Genomic DNA, 15009 nt, shown 5'->3' with positions numbered 1-15009 from the left:
GCGGTGGAGTTTAGCCCTACAACCTCTGGATTTCACCATCCACTACAGACCCGGCAAACAAAATGGTAACGCCGATGGACTAAGTCAACAAACAGAACTTGTACCAACCCCATAGACTTCGGACATCCCCAAGCCGATCCATTAAGGATCAGACTGTGCATGCTGATCGCATCGCTGAAAAGGGAGAGCCGTTACAGAACCCCCCAACACCCCGAATAGTAGATGCATGTATGATAGGTGCAATGTGAAATGCATACCCGTAATGCACCAACCGACCGGCTGCGACCCCTGGGCAGAGGTAAACGAGATATCCCACTTTTGACCTCCCCCACCTTTGTAAATCCCACGGTAAATGATCAGGGGTCACCTGCCACCTGCGGCTATTGTAGTATACGTCTGGCGTCTAAATTGGAGCCTGTTATCTACTGGCCCGCCACATATTGATTGTCCTGTCCTCTGTATGTATATATATTCTGAGACCGGTGAGTAAAATGTTGTCACACTGGAAATACGTGGAGAAGCAGTGATCTTTTATATGTTCCCATGTTAGGCTGGTTTCACATTTGCGCTTTTGTGCGCAGCGCATCGTGCGCACCCGTGCGCATGCGCACCTATGTTTAACATGACGTGCGCATGTTTTTGCGCACACTTGCGTTTTCGTGCGCATGCGTTTTTTTGTCTTTTGCGCCAGGTGCGCCAGACGCAACATGTTGGATTTTTTGGTGCGCCCTGTCTCGGCAAAAAAACGCATGCGCACGCTTGCGCACGGAATGCGCAAAAACAACACATTGAAGTCTATGGTAACGCATGCGTGCGCATGGTCTTGCGCACGGTTGCGTTTTTTTACGCATGCGTTTTTGAGTGAAACAAGTCTAGAATGTTCTCTAGACAATGGAAAAAACGTCACACTTAAAAACGCATGCGCATAAAAACGCCAACGCATGCAAAAAACGCATGTAAAACGCAAACAACGCTGCGTTTTTTTTTACACATCAGCGTGCGCATGACGTTAAAAAAACGCGCGTTTGTTTTGCGTTTTTCTTTGCGTTTTTTATGCGCCCGATGCGCTGCGCAAAAAAACGCTAATGTGAAACTAGCCTTACAAAGCCTTTCAAGCCAGCGTCCTTCATCCAGAAGTGAGGAAAAGCAGAGTGGACCTCCTGAAACACGGGGTGGTAATGTAAGAGGTATTACAGCACAGAAGACCCCGTTACAGGCATCCTTCCGGGACCTTCCCAGTGGACCAATCTGAGCAGGAACGGGACCTGAGCATGTGACCTCCGACCTCCAATGAGGTCGTCCCACGGGTGTGCTCAGTAAGCAAAAGACAGGACTTAGTCCCAGAAGCATCTGCTTGCTGCTGACTCAAGCAAGGTGTTATAGCAGTGCCTGAAGGAGCAACCAGACACCTAGCATCAGTCTGGGCAAGACGCCGGGACTGATGTCTCTGCTGAGCAAGAATCTCTGCGACCGCAGAGGCCATGGCTTGAGATGCCCCCCCGTGCAGTGGGAGAAACTCGACGCCTTACATACCTTTTTTCCATATTTACAATAAAGTCTGATTGTCTAATAAATTCTTATATCATCGGCGGTTCTTCATTTATCCAGTGCCTGGCTATTAACTTACGTGCAATATATAACAACCTAACTATTGCCAATTTGAACTGATTTTGAATCTGAATCTCCTCCACGTAACCCAAAATACAAACCACAGAATCCCTCTCAATTCTACAGTCGTACACTCCCTCTATGATGTTAATAACCGCTGTCCAGTATGAGTCCAGTCTGGAGCACTGCCACAACATGTGTAAGATCCCGGGCCCATCAGCCTGACGAGGGCATCCAGAAGTCTGTCTCAGTCCTGCCCTAAAGTCTTTCAGGTGTCCTGTATACTCTGGAGCACATATATTTCTGTCTACCTGGCTCACTCAGTGACAATTGGGGTATATATTCCCTAATCACCTCCCACTTATCCTCTTCTATCGGCCCCAATTCGGCTTCCCACTTCTCTTTAGCCTTAATCGGGTAATTAGTTACAAAGGTGTGCATTAAGTCCTTATAAATACCTGACAGAACTCCTTTTGTTCCCCCATCACTACACACATAGTCCACCAATATGTCTTTTTGGACCCTCATAGAAACCGACAGAGCTGTCTATACTGGAACCCACAGATCTTAGATAGCTCATATTCCTCCTGTAGTTTCTCAAAATTCACTAGCCCTTGCAACTCCTGTAATTGGGCCATATATTGAATTACTTTCCTCGTCCAATTTTTAAATTCCCAAATTTTGTCAAACTCCAGCAGTTTTTCATTTTTTCATATAGGGAAATAATTTGTCAGGGCCTCCACTCCCCTAATCCTTTTAAATTCCTCCCACACCTTGTGTACCAGGGCCAAAGTGGGGTATGACAGTCCCAGTTTCCTAAAACTACCTGCCTCCAGTCCTTGAACCAATGAGTCTCTCCCCAGCACCTGAGTCAATATCCGCCATGTCGAACCCCTGCCCTCTGTCTCTCTCCATCCCCTCAGCTGTTGGCCCTGAGCTGCTAGATAATAAATCCACGGGCTCGGGAATGCCAGCCCCCCTCATATTTGGGGCCTCTGTAATATTTCCATTCTAATCCTCGGTTTTTTCCCCCACACAAGATCCCTAAATATAGAATTGATTATACGAAACCACCGCTTAGGTAACCATATGAGGGCATTGTGCAGCACGTACAACACGTGGGGCATCAGCACCATTTCAATCAGATTTGTCCTTCCTACCACTGATAGATGTAATCTACACCACGCTCCCACTTTGCTTCTGAACGTACCCAATAGCAGGATCAGATTTAAATCTAAAAACACATGTGACATGCACAAAAGTGAACAGGTCGGTTGGACAGTGTTCACACCACCCAAAGACTAAAACACAAAGAAAAAACACAGTATGTTAAACGTCCAAAAATACTCTGCTGTAAAAAATATATAATAGTAGACAGCAAGTGCTAGTAAAAGATAACAAAAACAGGGTATTTAGTTGATACGTTTTTGCAAAAAATGTATACTAAGCCACTGAGCTGGGTATACCTTGATGTTTCGTAGAGCGGCTTAGTATACATTTTTTTGCAAAAAAACTTATCAACTAAATACCCTGTTTTTGTCATCATCTTTTGCTAGAAACTAAGAAAGAAAATGCGCAATAAGGTCTTATCCGATGACAAAGGGGTGTTAGGTAAAGGAGAGAATACACTCACCTTGCTAGGTTGCTGGATGCAACACTTAACAGGCATATAACAGCTGCTGCACAGACACCGGTCAAAGAGGACAACAATGAATACAGAGATACCAAGTTTGTCCTGATGAGGAGGAGGTTCCTGCGTGACCTCGAAATGTATTGACTTTTAAACCTGTTTACATAAATATTCTAACTTCATTGATATCAGCAGCGCATGAGTGATACCTCTGTCTTCTGTCCACAAAGCAAAAATGTTTCATCTACTAAACAATATAATATTGGACGTCTCATTAGTTGTAGCTCCACACGTCACTGACATCATACAGTGTGAAGCTTGCCCTCTGCAATGTGGGGTGCACTGTCAGACCCTTAAGTCTCCGCATTGGGGACACATTAGGGACGTTCTCAGCCCCACAACACGTAATACATCTGCAGCATCACAACATGTCACACAACACAATAGGAATATCATCACTTTACAGTTGTGGGTAGTGAATATGTTTCCAGACCAGATAAGGGGGAGATTGGTATAAATAGTACACCCCCGAGAAGCCTCGTGGATTCTGGAATTGGACCCCAGATTCCCCAGTGGTATGAATCTTCGTTCAGACCTTGCATCCATTTATTGAATTGTGTTTTATTAGTTTTTCCTTTCTCTTTTATAGTAATTCTACATAATATACAGATTATAGATGGCGCACACTTCATTATGCTTTTTGCTATGAACAACATATGATCGTCTAAGCAACAAATAGTAAGGTTGCACCATAATATACAAAGGATAACTCTAGAGCATTAAAACTGCATTGATGCCATAGGACAAAATAGGAAAAAGAGCTATATAATGTACACATGAAATATTTATCTGCTAAACTGCTATGAAAAAAGGAAGGTACTTCGCGCATAGATTGGCCAATATATGTGAGCCCAATTGCCACCTCAAGGCGTCCTTCGTAAATTGGGTCCCTGTGCTGATGTGTCACCTCTCCTGGGCAAAAAAAGCCTACAATTTATGAGGCAGGAATGGACTAGATTTTAAGCAGGTTAGCTTGTCCATTCCTGCCCCATAAATTGTATATACTATTTTTTTTTTTGCTACTATCCCCAGGAAGTCTTGTTTTAATTGTTTCTACAATTTTAATTTGGACGTTTCAATAAAGGATTTTGTTTTTATTCACACTGGAAACAAGTGCTGGATTATCACTAACTTTCTAAGTCCCATCCATTCCTTCCCAACCGAGAATTTTCATCCGAGCACTTCCGATGGATCTCACCAAGCATTGAGAGGCGAGTTGAAAGCAGACAATTTTTTCTATAGATGAATGGCATGTATGGGTGATGTCTGCACAGAAATCCTCTCATAAAGCCCATGCACAAAAAAGCCAGCCTAAAATTTGCCAGGGCACATGCTAAAAAATATGAAGACTCCTGGGACTCTGGAGTGATGAGACCAAAATAAATGTTTTTGGAACTGATGTCTTCAAAACTGCATGGAATTGCAAATGTGAAGAATACAATGAAAATGCATGGTACCTACAGTGAAACCTGGTGGTGGCCATGCCCTTATGTGGGGCTGCATGAGTGCAGCTGGCGTCGGGAACTACGTCATTGATGGTATCATGAATTCATAGATATACTGCTCTATAGTGAAAGAGAAGCTGCCGCCATCACTCTGTGCCCTTGGTAGACCAGCACTTTTCCAACATGACAATCATATAAAACACACATCTAAGGCCATTATTGCATTTCTGAAGAACAGGGTGAAAATGATTCAGTGGCCAAATGTCTCCTGATCTGAACCCAATCAAACACCTATGGGGAATTCTGAAGAGACAAGTTCACTCTCCATTCAGCATCCAGGCTCTAAGAGCGCTTGTTATTGAAGAAGGGAAAAAAGATAAATGTGGCATTATGTCACCAACTTGTTCATTCGATGCTGAGAAAACTTGGTGCTGTCCCTAAAAATCATGGAGGCCATACAAAATGACTGATGACAGTTTTTAATATGGGTGTACTCATTTTTCCATCAACTAATTTGAATAAAACTAAAGATTTTATGCTGAAAGTTATATTATTAATCTTACTTTCACGTTATTAAGAAAAAAATCTATGAAACTCAGTGTTGGCAATGTGTTGGAAATTAATTTTGTGTTCAGTGAGATATTAAAACATTTTAATTATCAAAGTGGGGTGTACTCATTTATGTTGATCGCTGTTTATTACAATTTATAAATACAATGAACATAATTAGTTTCTTTCTTGTGTAACTTTTCTCACGTATCACAAGATTTGTATTTATAAAAAGATTTCCCACATTTTGAACATGAATACGGCTTCTCTCCTGATTTCTAATAAGACTCCCTTTATTCATGAAGAACTTTCTACATATTCAACATGAAAATGGCTTTTCTATGTGACTCTTCTCATGTAAAACTAGATATGATTTCCGTGTAAAACATTTCCCACACTGTGAACACGAATAAGGCTTCTCTCCAGTGTGAATTCTCTTATGTGAAACGAAAGTTGATGTTTGTGTAAAACATTTCCCACATTCTGAACATGAATACGGCTTCTCTCCAGTGTGAACTCTATAATGTTTAACAAGACATGATTTATATTTAAAAGATTTCCCACAAACTGAACATGAATACGGCTTCTCTCCTGTATGAATTCTCTGATGCATAGTAAGATACCTTTTAGCTGGGAAGGACTTCCCACATTCTGGACACGAGTACGGTTTTTCTCCTGTGTGAATTCTCTCATGTGAAACAAAAGATGATTTAAGCGTAAAACTTTTCCCACACAGTGAACATGAATATGGCTTTTCCCCAGTGTGAATTCTACAATGTGTATCAAAGTTTGATCTATATTTAAAAGACTTTCCACATTCTGAACATAAATACAGTTTCTTCCCTGTGTGACTGCTCTCGTGTTTCACAAGATTTGATTCATCTGTAAAGCACTTCTCACATTGTGAACATGAAAATGTCTTTTCTCCTGTGTGAATTCTCTGATGTATAACAAATTTTGATTTCTTTGTAAAGCATTTCCCACATTCTGAACAGGAGTACGGCTTCTCTCCTGTATGAACTCTCTGATGTCTAATAAGACTCCCTTTATCTGTGAAGCATTTCCCACACTGTGAACATGAAAATGGCTTCTCTCCTGTGTGAATTCTCTGATGTGTAACAAGTTTTGATTTATACGTAAAGCATTTCCCACATTCTGGACATGAATATGGAGTCTCACCTGTGTGAATTTTCTGATGTGTAATAAGACTCCATTTATTTGTGAAGGACTTCTCACATTCCGAACATGAAAATGGCTTCTCTCCTGTGTGAATTCTCTGATGTATAACAAATTTTGATTTCTTTGTAAAGCATTTCCCACAATCTGAACAAGAGAATGACTTTTTTACTTTGTACTTTTTTTTTGTTAAAAAATCTGAGCTTTCAGGAAGTTGCATGAATCTTGTATCCACGTTGTCACCTGGAATTGTGGTAACAATGTGAGATTGCTCAGGAGAGGGTTCCTCATGATTAGGAGGATTATAAGAAAGTGAAGTGCTGTGAAGTCCAGGAGGTCCATGAAGGGTAATGAGGTTTTCTCCATTAGACTGCTTCCTGATATCTTCTTTATAGTTTAGCGATAACCAGTTCTCATAAGGATTTCCTATAGGGATGAAAGATAGATTGGATGTGATTTTTTTTCTACAAAACAAAATGGATTTCTAAAGTTATTTTATGGAGCTCACAATGAAGATCCTCGTCAATGAAAGTCTTAGTTACACACCGGTTAACGGTGTTTTTCGGAGTCCATGACAGCACCACCTGAGAGAGGGGATCCGCCCTTCAGGAACAGGAAACCTACAGATACAAAAGGGCGGCACCTCTCCCACGCATCAGTTGGATTACAGAGCACAAGAGGACCACAATGGTTAATAGCAAAATTTATATACAGTACTTTTACACAACTATTCCTTACCAGTGTACATACAAGAGGAAAAAGTGCACACCCAAATTTAAACTAAAGGGAGGGAATATACGGGTGCTGTCATGGACTCCGAAAAACACCGTTAACCGGTGAGTAACTAAGACTTTATCGGTCGTCCATGACAGCACCACCTGAGAGAATTACAGAGAGTAAAACTATTTAGGGAGGGACTACAGCCTGCAGTACCCTTATACCAAAAGAGAGGTCTGTGGAAGCACCCAAGTCTAGCCTATAATGACTATAAAAGGTGCTCGGAGAGGACCAAGTAGCCGCCTTACATATCTGGTCAATGGACACTTCTGGTCTTTCGGCCCACGAGGTCGCCATGGCTCTGGTGGAATGCGCCCTCAGCTTCCGGGGTGGCGACCTGCCTTTTGAGGTGTATGCTATTGAGATCGCTTCTCTAACCCACCTGGCTAGTGTACTTTTTGACGCTCTACAACCTTTCCTAGGGCCTTGATGGGGGACAAACAGGGCATTATCTTTTTTCCAGGGATCGGTAACTGCCAGATATTCTATGAGGCATTTCCTAACATCCAAGGTGTGAAGTTTCTCTTCCTTCTCATTAGCTGGATTAGGGAGGAACGATGGAAGGACTATCTCCTGTGTCCTATGAAAGCTGGAAACTACCTTAGGTAAATACGCCGGATCAGGTCTGAGTATTACCCTATCATCCTTGAACTGTATATAAGGAGGATGTCTAGATAATGCCTGGATGTCGCTTACCCTACGAGCTGAGGTTAGAGCTACCAGGAAGGCTACTTTGAGGGACAGGTTCTTTATGGAAGCTGATGAGATAGGTTCGAATGGGGCTTCTGTCATAGCCGTGAGGACTAGGTTCAAGTCCCATGGCATGAATCTATCTTTCGTTATTGGCCTGGATCTACCTGCTGCCTTAATGAATCTACTGATCCAGTAATTACCCGCGATGTTGCAGCTAAAGAGGGCCCCCAAGGCTGATACCTGTACTTTAAGGGTACTAGTGAAGTGCCCCATATCCAGACCTTTCTGAAGAATCTCTAAGATTTGGTTTACAGGTGCTGAAGCGCCAGCGACCACTCCAGAGTTCTGCAGGAATTTTTTCCAAATTCTGACATAGATTTTGGTAGTGATGACTTTTCTACTTTTAAGTAGGGTGTTAATCAGGTCTGGGGAGAAGACTTTTTCTCTCAGCAGTGTCCGTTCAAACTCCACGCCGTCAGATGTAGGCCAGCCACCTGAGGATGAAACACTGGGCCCTGGAATAGGAGATCCGGGATGTCCGGAAGGACCCAAGGGTCAGACACCGACATGGTCCTGAGGCAAGAAAACCAAGCCCTCCTGGGCCAAAATGGAGCGATAACTATCACCCTTGCTCTGTCTCTCCTGATTTTCTTCATCACCAGGGGTAGTAGGGATAGGGGAGGGAAGGCGTATGCTAGCCCGAAGTCCCACTTTATCAGAAAGGCATCTACCACCAGGGGGTTCTCTCTGGGATTTAGGGAGCAAAATTGTTTTAATTTTCTGTTTTCCCTGGTAGCGAAGAGGTCTACCTCTGGTTGTCCCCATTTTTGCACAATCAGGTCGAAGATGGAGGTGCTTAGGGACCATTCTCCTTGTTTTAGTGGATTGCGGCTTAGGAAATCTGCTGTGATATTTTCCTTCCCTTTTATATGTAGAGCTGTTAAAGATTGAAAATGCTTCTCTGCTAGCCGGAACAGCCGTTCTGCCACATTCATCAGGGGTTTGGAACGAGTCCCGCCTTGGTGGTTGATATAAGCCACGGTGACCTGATTGTCGGAGAACACTCGCACATGATGGCCCTGTAGATACACAAGTAGCTCCTTAGCTGCCTGCTCTACCGCTGTCAACTCTTTCAGATTAGATGACATTTCTATCTGATGGCCCTGTACCAGAATCTCACCCATATGAGCCCCCCAACCGGAAGGGCTAGCATCCGTGGTGATTATGCGGGATATGTCATACTCCCAGGGGACCCCTTTGGATAAATTATCCTTGACAAGCCACCACTCTAGGGACTCCCTTGTGTTTCGGGACAAGGTTAGCTGGCCCTCTAAGTAACCCTCAAGGATTCTCTGATGCCTTAAGACCTCGCCCTGCAGTTTTCTTGTATGAAACTGTGCCCACTGGACTGCCGGGATACAGGACGAGAGGGAACCCAGAAGGGACATGGCTTTCCTGAGGGACATGGTAGGGTTATTGGAAGCATTCAGGACCTGATAGTGTAGGCGAACAAGCTTCTCCGGGGGCAGACGGCATTCCTGTTTCTCAGAGTCTAGGATCAGGCCCAAGAATTGTTGGACTCTCACCGGCTGTAACTGAGACTTTTTAATGTTAAGCAGCCATCCTAACCCCTCTAGGGCAGACATTGCCCTTTGTAGCTGTTCCAGACAATGTTCTGCTGTTTTCCCTACGATCAGGAAGTCATCTAAGTAGGGGATAACAAGAATGTCTGATTCACGTAGATGGGCCATAACTTCCGCTACTACTTTGGTAAACACACAGGGAGCGACTGCCACCCCAAAGGGGAGGGCCGCATATTGGAAATGTTGGACTGACCCATCCAGCTGAACCGCCACTCTGAGAAACCGCTGATGAGCTGCATGAATGGGAATATGGTAGTAAGCATCTTTTAAATCTAACACCACCATAAAACAGTTTTGAAACAGTAATTTTATTGTTGATTTAATTGTCTCCATCTTAAACGGGCGTATGACCAGGAATTCGTTGAGGGATTTAAGATTTATTATAGTCCTGAAGGACCCGTCTGGTTTGCGGACCAGGAACAGGGGGGAGTAAAACCCTTTCCCCGTTTCTCCCTCTGGGACCACCGTTAGGACCCTCTTACGGCAGAGATAATGCACCTCGGCCTCCAGGGCAGCTTGTTCTGGTGTGGAAGACCTGAGCGGGGTGACTTTAAATCGATCTTGGGGGACCCGGGCAAATTCTAGGCGTAGACCCGCAGCTATCACCCCCAGTATCCATTTACTATTGGAAATCAAGGACCAGGCTGGGTAGAAGGCAGCTAGTCTCCCCCCTACCGGAGCAACTAGTCATTGGGGCGGTTTTTTAGTGTCCCGTGCTGGACCTTCTTGACGCCCCCCTCCTCCGAACATGAAACCTGTACCTCTCCTTCTTTTGTCCTCCCATCTGCCCTGATCTCTGGACGGCCTTCTACGGAAATAGCCTTTCCTGGTAAAGGGACGTCTGTAAGAAGGATTCGGTAGACTGGGGAACTTCTTTTTATCATCCCCGGCTTTCTCTAAGAGTTCATCCAAGACTGGGCCAAACAGATATTCACCCTCATATGGAATGGAGCAGAGTCGTGATCTGGCCTGGATATCTCCCGGCCAGCATTTTAACCAAAGGGCCCTTCGAGCTGCGTTAGATAAACTCGCAGTTCTGGCTGCCATCCTCGCAGAGTCCGCTGAAGCATCAGCCAAAAAATCTGCCGCACTTTGGATGATTGGCAGCGTTTTCCGGATAGAAGCACTTGAGACTCCATCCTTTAGTTGGGAATCCAATTGGTCTAGCCAGACCATCATGGATCTGGCCGTACATGTGGCAGCTATCGCTGGTCTTAGAGCACCTGCTGACATCTCCCAAGTTCCCTTCAAAAAGGAGTCTGCTTTCTTATCTAGCGGGTCTTTTAAGGAGGCCATGTCGTCGAAGGGAATGGAGGATTTTTTGGAGGCTTTGGCTACTGCCGCGTCCAGTTTAGGGGCCTTATCCCATCTGTTTACCACTGGGTCGTCAACCGGGTACCTCCGCTTGAAGGCCGGAGGTAAGGAGCCTCTTTTTTCAGGTCTCTTCCATTCCCTATCTATTAGGCTCTGGACCTTATCATTTAATGGAAAGGCCTTCCGCTTCCTGGGATCTAGACCCCCGAACATCACGTCCTGAGCTGAAAGTTCCGGTTTTGTGTCTGCTACCCCCATGGTAGACCTTATTGCTTTAACTAGCTTATCCATCTGGTCTAAGGGGAAGCAGAATCGACTCGAGTCTTCCTCCGAAGAAGACGAAGTGGAGGCCGGGGAATCTGAAGAGTCATCGATCCTTAGGGCGGTCGAGGACTCTGAACCTGAGAAACTACATTCTCTTCCCCTAGAGGAATCCTTTTTAGATAGGGCCTTTATCTCTGTCCTGATTATGTCCCTCAGGCTTGTGGTGAAGTCCGGCGTTTCTTCCGCTACCTGTATGGACGGGGGAGAGTGTAAGGGCCTGTCAATCTACCCCAGGGCCAACGTCCCCTTCCACCCCTACCGTTTGTCTCACGCATGGCTGACACAATTTTTTAGGGTGGCCGTCCGGCAAGGGGCAACTACAGAGAGCACATTCCCTGTGCTTCTGTTTTCCCGTAGCTTTCCTCCCCTGCGAAAAAAACATAAGGGAACACTGCATCAGGGTACATTCACGGAGATCTCTTACCCATGCAGATGAGGCAGGTACCGGATCACAGAGGGAGGCAGGAGGGTCCTTTAGCCTGGAGGAACTTCTGTGGCTTTGTTCGCCCGTCCATTCCTTCTTCTGCTGGCCACTCGCATGTGGTTTCACTGTGGCGTGTTTCTGTGGGTGCTCCTGCACCTCGTCCAGCTGCTCTATGGGGGCTTCTGTCGTATCCATCGCTGGGCCTTCAGAAGCACCCCAGCAGCGTCACCTCCTGCCTTTTAAGGCCTCCCTGTCCGGGTCAGCAGGGTTCTGGCGCGCACCTCCCACCCGGGACCCCCCCGCAAGCTCCGGTCATCCCCCCTCGCCCCCCGCGCGCCGCCCAGTACCGCCGTGCACACGCGGTGCGCGCCGGAAGCCGGCCGGCACCCGACTTCCTGTTTCGGCGTCCCCGGCACCGCCCCCTCCGCCGCGTCACTTCCGCCGCCCGTCTGAGGCCTGCGGGGGATGCGCAGAAGGAGCCGGCACGGCGCCCCCGGCTCAGGCAAAGCCACAGCCCCCACGCGCGCCGCCTGCACCCGCCGACCGGGCGCCACCGCCGGCCCGGCCGGAAGAGAGAGAGCGGACCATGGGGAGAGCGCACCAGGAGGGGCCCGGGACATACATACCTCCTGGTGCGGCAATATGGAGGCTGCTGTCCACCGGACCCCTGGCTCCACCTGCTCTCACCACCGTCGTGGTGACCTACCCGGCCCCACCGTGACGCTTCCAGGGACCCGAGCTTGACCGAGGTAGGAGACCCCCTTGCTACCTGGGTCGGTCAGCCGGCCTGGGAATCCCTCGGCGACTCCATGATGGACGATCTGAAGGAAGTCCCGTCCTCTAGGAACAGGAAACCAACTGATGCGTGGGAGAGGTGCCGCCCTTTTGTATCTGTAGGTTTCCTGTTCCTGAAGGGCGGATCCCCTCTCTCAGGTGGTGCTGTCATGGACGACCGATAAAGTACCGGTATTAAGAAAAAGAATTGAAAAAGCGCAGTGGGATCTTATCCAAGTTACACAAGGAGGATAAAGTGGTAAAATGTGCTCATATTATAGGGTTGTGTGTGACACAACCGCTATCAGTCCACAGTCTAGATGCTAAAAACACAACAACCAGGCACATAAAGGTAAATAGATCTCAGGCCATAATAAACCATAAATAAGCAAATATGCTCAAAAGCCACTTCCCGGTCATATAGAAAAAGGAGAACAAATTAGAGTTTTAAGGCTAAAAATTTCCTTTATTAATAATACAAAAAACATATAAGAAGTCAGATGACTCATAAAAAGATGAACAAACAAGTAACAATACAAAAAGAGGGCAATGCACCAGCAGAATGGAGAATGGGTCAATAATATAAATGGGTGGGGGAGGAGAAAGACGAAAATGTCCTATTTATTTAGTGTGCACATACATACACACATGGTCAAAATTGTCGGTACCCCTCGTTTAATGACAGGAAAACCCACAATGGTCACAGAAATAACCTGAATCTGACAAACGTAATAAATCAAAAATATATGAAAATGAACAAATGAAAGTCCGACATTGCTTCTCAGCCATGCTTCCACAGAATTTAAAAAAAAATAAATAAAATTCAAAACTCATGAAATAGGCCTTGGCAGAAATGGTGGTAGCCTTGAAAATAATGTGACAGAAGGGACATGTTAAACCGCGGTGTGTCCACTAATTAGCATCACAGGGGTCTACAATCTTGGAGTCAGTGAGCGGCCTGTATAGAGGCTACAGATACTCACTCTGCTGTGTGGTGACATGGTGTGTATCACACTTAACATGGACCAGAGGAAGCGAAGGAAAGAGTTGTCTCAGGAGATTAGAAAGAAAATTATAGTCAAACATGTTACAGGTAAAAGTTATAAGACCATTTCCAAGCAGCTCGATGTTCCTGTGACTACAGCTGCAGATATTATTCAAAAATTTAAGCTCCATGGGACTGTAGCCGACCTCCCTGGACGTTGCCGCAGGAGAAAAACTGATGACAAATCAAAGAGATGGATAATACGAATGGCAACAAAAGAACCCAGAAAAACTTCTAAACAGATTAAGGTGAACTTCAAGCTCAGGGAACATCAGTGTTAGATCGCACCATCCATCATTGTATGAGCCAAAGTGGACTTTATAGGAGACAACCAAGGAGGACGCCATTGTTGAAAAAAAAAAAAAAAATCATAAAAAAGCCAGACTGGAATTTGCCAAACTACATGTTGACAAGCCACACAGCTTCTGGCAGAGTGTCCTATGGACAGAAAAGACAAAATGGAACTTTTTGGCAAGACACATCAGCTCTATGTTCACAGATGGAAAAAATGAAGCATATCAAGAAAAGAACACTGTCCCTACTGTGAAACATGGAGGAGGTTCGGCTATGTTCTGGGGCTGCTTTGCTGTATCTGGCACAGGGTGTCTAGAATCTGTGCAGGGTACAATGAAATCTCAAGACTATCAAGGGATTCTAGATAGAAATGTGCTGCCCAGTGTCAGAAGCTTGGTCTCAGTTGCAGGTTATGGGTCTTGCAACAGGATAATGACCCAAAACACACAGCTAAAAACACCCAAGAATGGCTAAGAGGAAAACACTGGGCTATTCTGAAGTGGCCTTCTATGAGCCCGGACCTAAATCCTATTGAGCATCTTTGGAAAGAGCTGAAACATGCCCTCTGGAAAAGGCAACCTTCACACACGAGACAACTGGAGCAGTTTGCTCTTGAGGAGTGTCCAAAACACCTGTGGAAAAATGCAGAAGTCTCATTGACAGTTACATGAATCGTTTGATTGCAGTGAATGCCTCAAAAGGTTTTGCAACAAAATATTAAGTTAAGGAACCATCATTTCTGTCCAGACCTATTTCATGAGTTTTAATTTTTTTTTTCAAATTCTATGTAAGCATGGATGAAAAGCAATGACTGACTTTCATTTGCTCATTTTCATTTGTTTTCTGTGACCAATGTCTGTTTTTCTCTCAATAAACAAGGGGTACCAACAATTTTGACCACGTGTGTATATCACCTTAACATTTATAACTCCTCCACAGACCATAACATCAAAAACATTTAAATGAGGCCAGATAGTGACCACATCTTACCCATGCTATGGAGAGTCCCAAACAGAAATGCAAAAAATCCCCAATGCACGTTTCTCTGTTTAATTTCATAGCTTTGTCATGGTTTGGAAGTAGCTGTAGAAGGAAGTCCTGCGGGATCTAATAACCCTGTGAACCCTGGTCACATGGCCAGTGGTTAGCCAATCAGATCGGACTATCGGTGCATACATGAATCGCCACTCTCGCCTGTCATCCACCCCCAGCCATCACGCCACCAGTATGCATGACCGGTCACATGGATCTAC

The 15009-nt window shown here is 45.3% G+C and overlaps 1 protein-coding gene across 4 annotated transcripts in view; it reads right to left on the bottom strand.

The window, feature by feature from the left end:
• LOC141054888 (uncharacterized) overlaps positions 1-15009 on the bottom strand; it is a 186828-nt gene that overhangs the window by 89108 nt on the left and 82711 nt on the right. The window contains exon 9 of one of the 4 annotated variants that reach the window (XM_073551782.1): positions 3840-6894. The exons of the other annotated variants lie outside the window; for them this stretch is intronic. Within the exon in view, the coding sequence (XP_073407883.1) occupies positions 5612-6894 (1283 nt within the window). The 3' untranslated portion in view covers positions 3840-5611. Of the gene's footprint in view, positions 1-3839; positions 6895-15009 lie in introns of those variants that run through there. 4 annotated transcript variants of the gene reach the window in all.

Source organism: Dendrobates tinctorius, unplaced genomic scaffold (genome assembly GCF_039654945.1).
Source record: "Dendrobates tinctorius isolate UK_male_01 unplaced genomic scaffold, ASM3965494v1 ptg000180l, whole genome shotgun sequence".
Classification (NCBI taxonomy): domain Eukaryota; kingdom Metazoa; phylum Chordata; class Amphibia; order Anura; family Dendrobatidae; genus Dendrobates; species Dendrobates tinctorius.
Note: the sequence above shows the minus strand (reverse complement) of the source record. Positions and strands in the feature narration are given on the sequence as shown.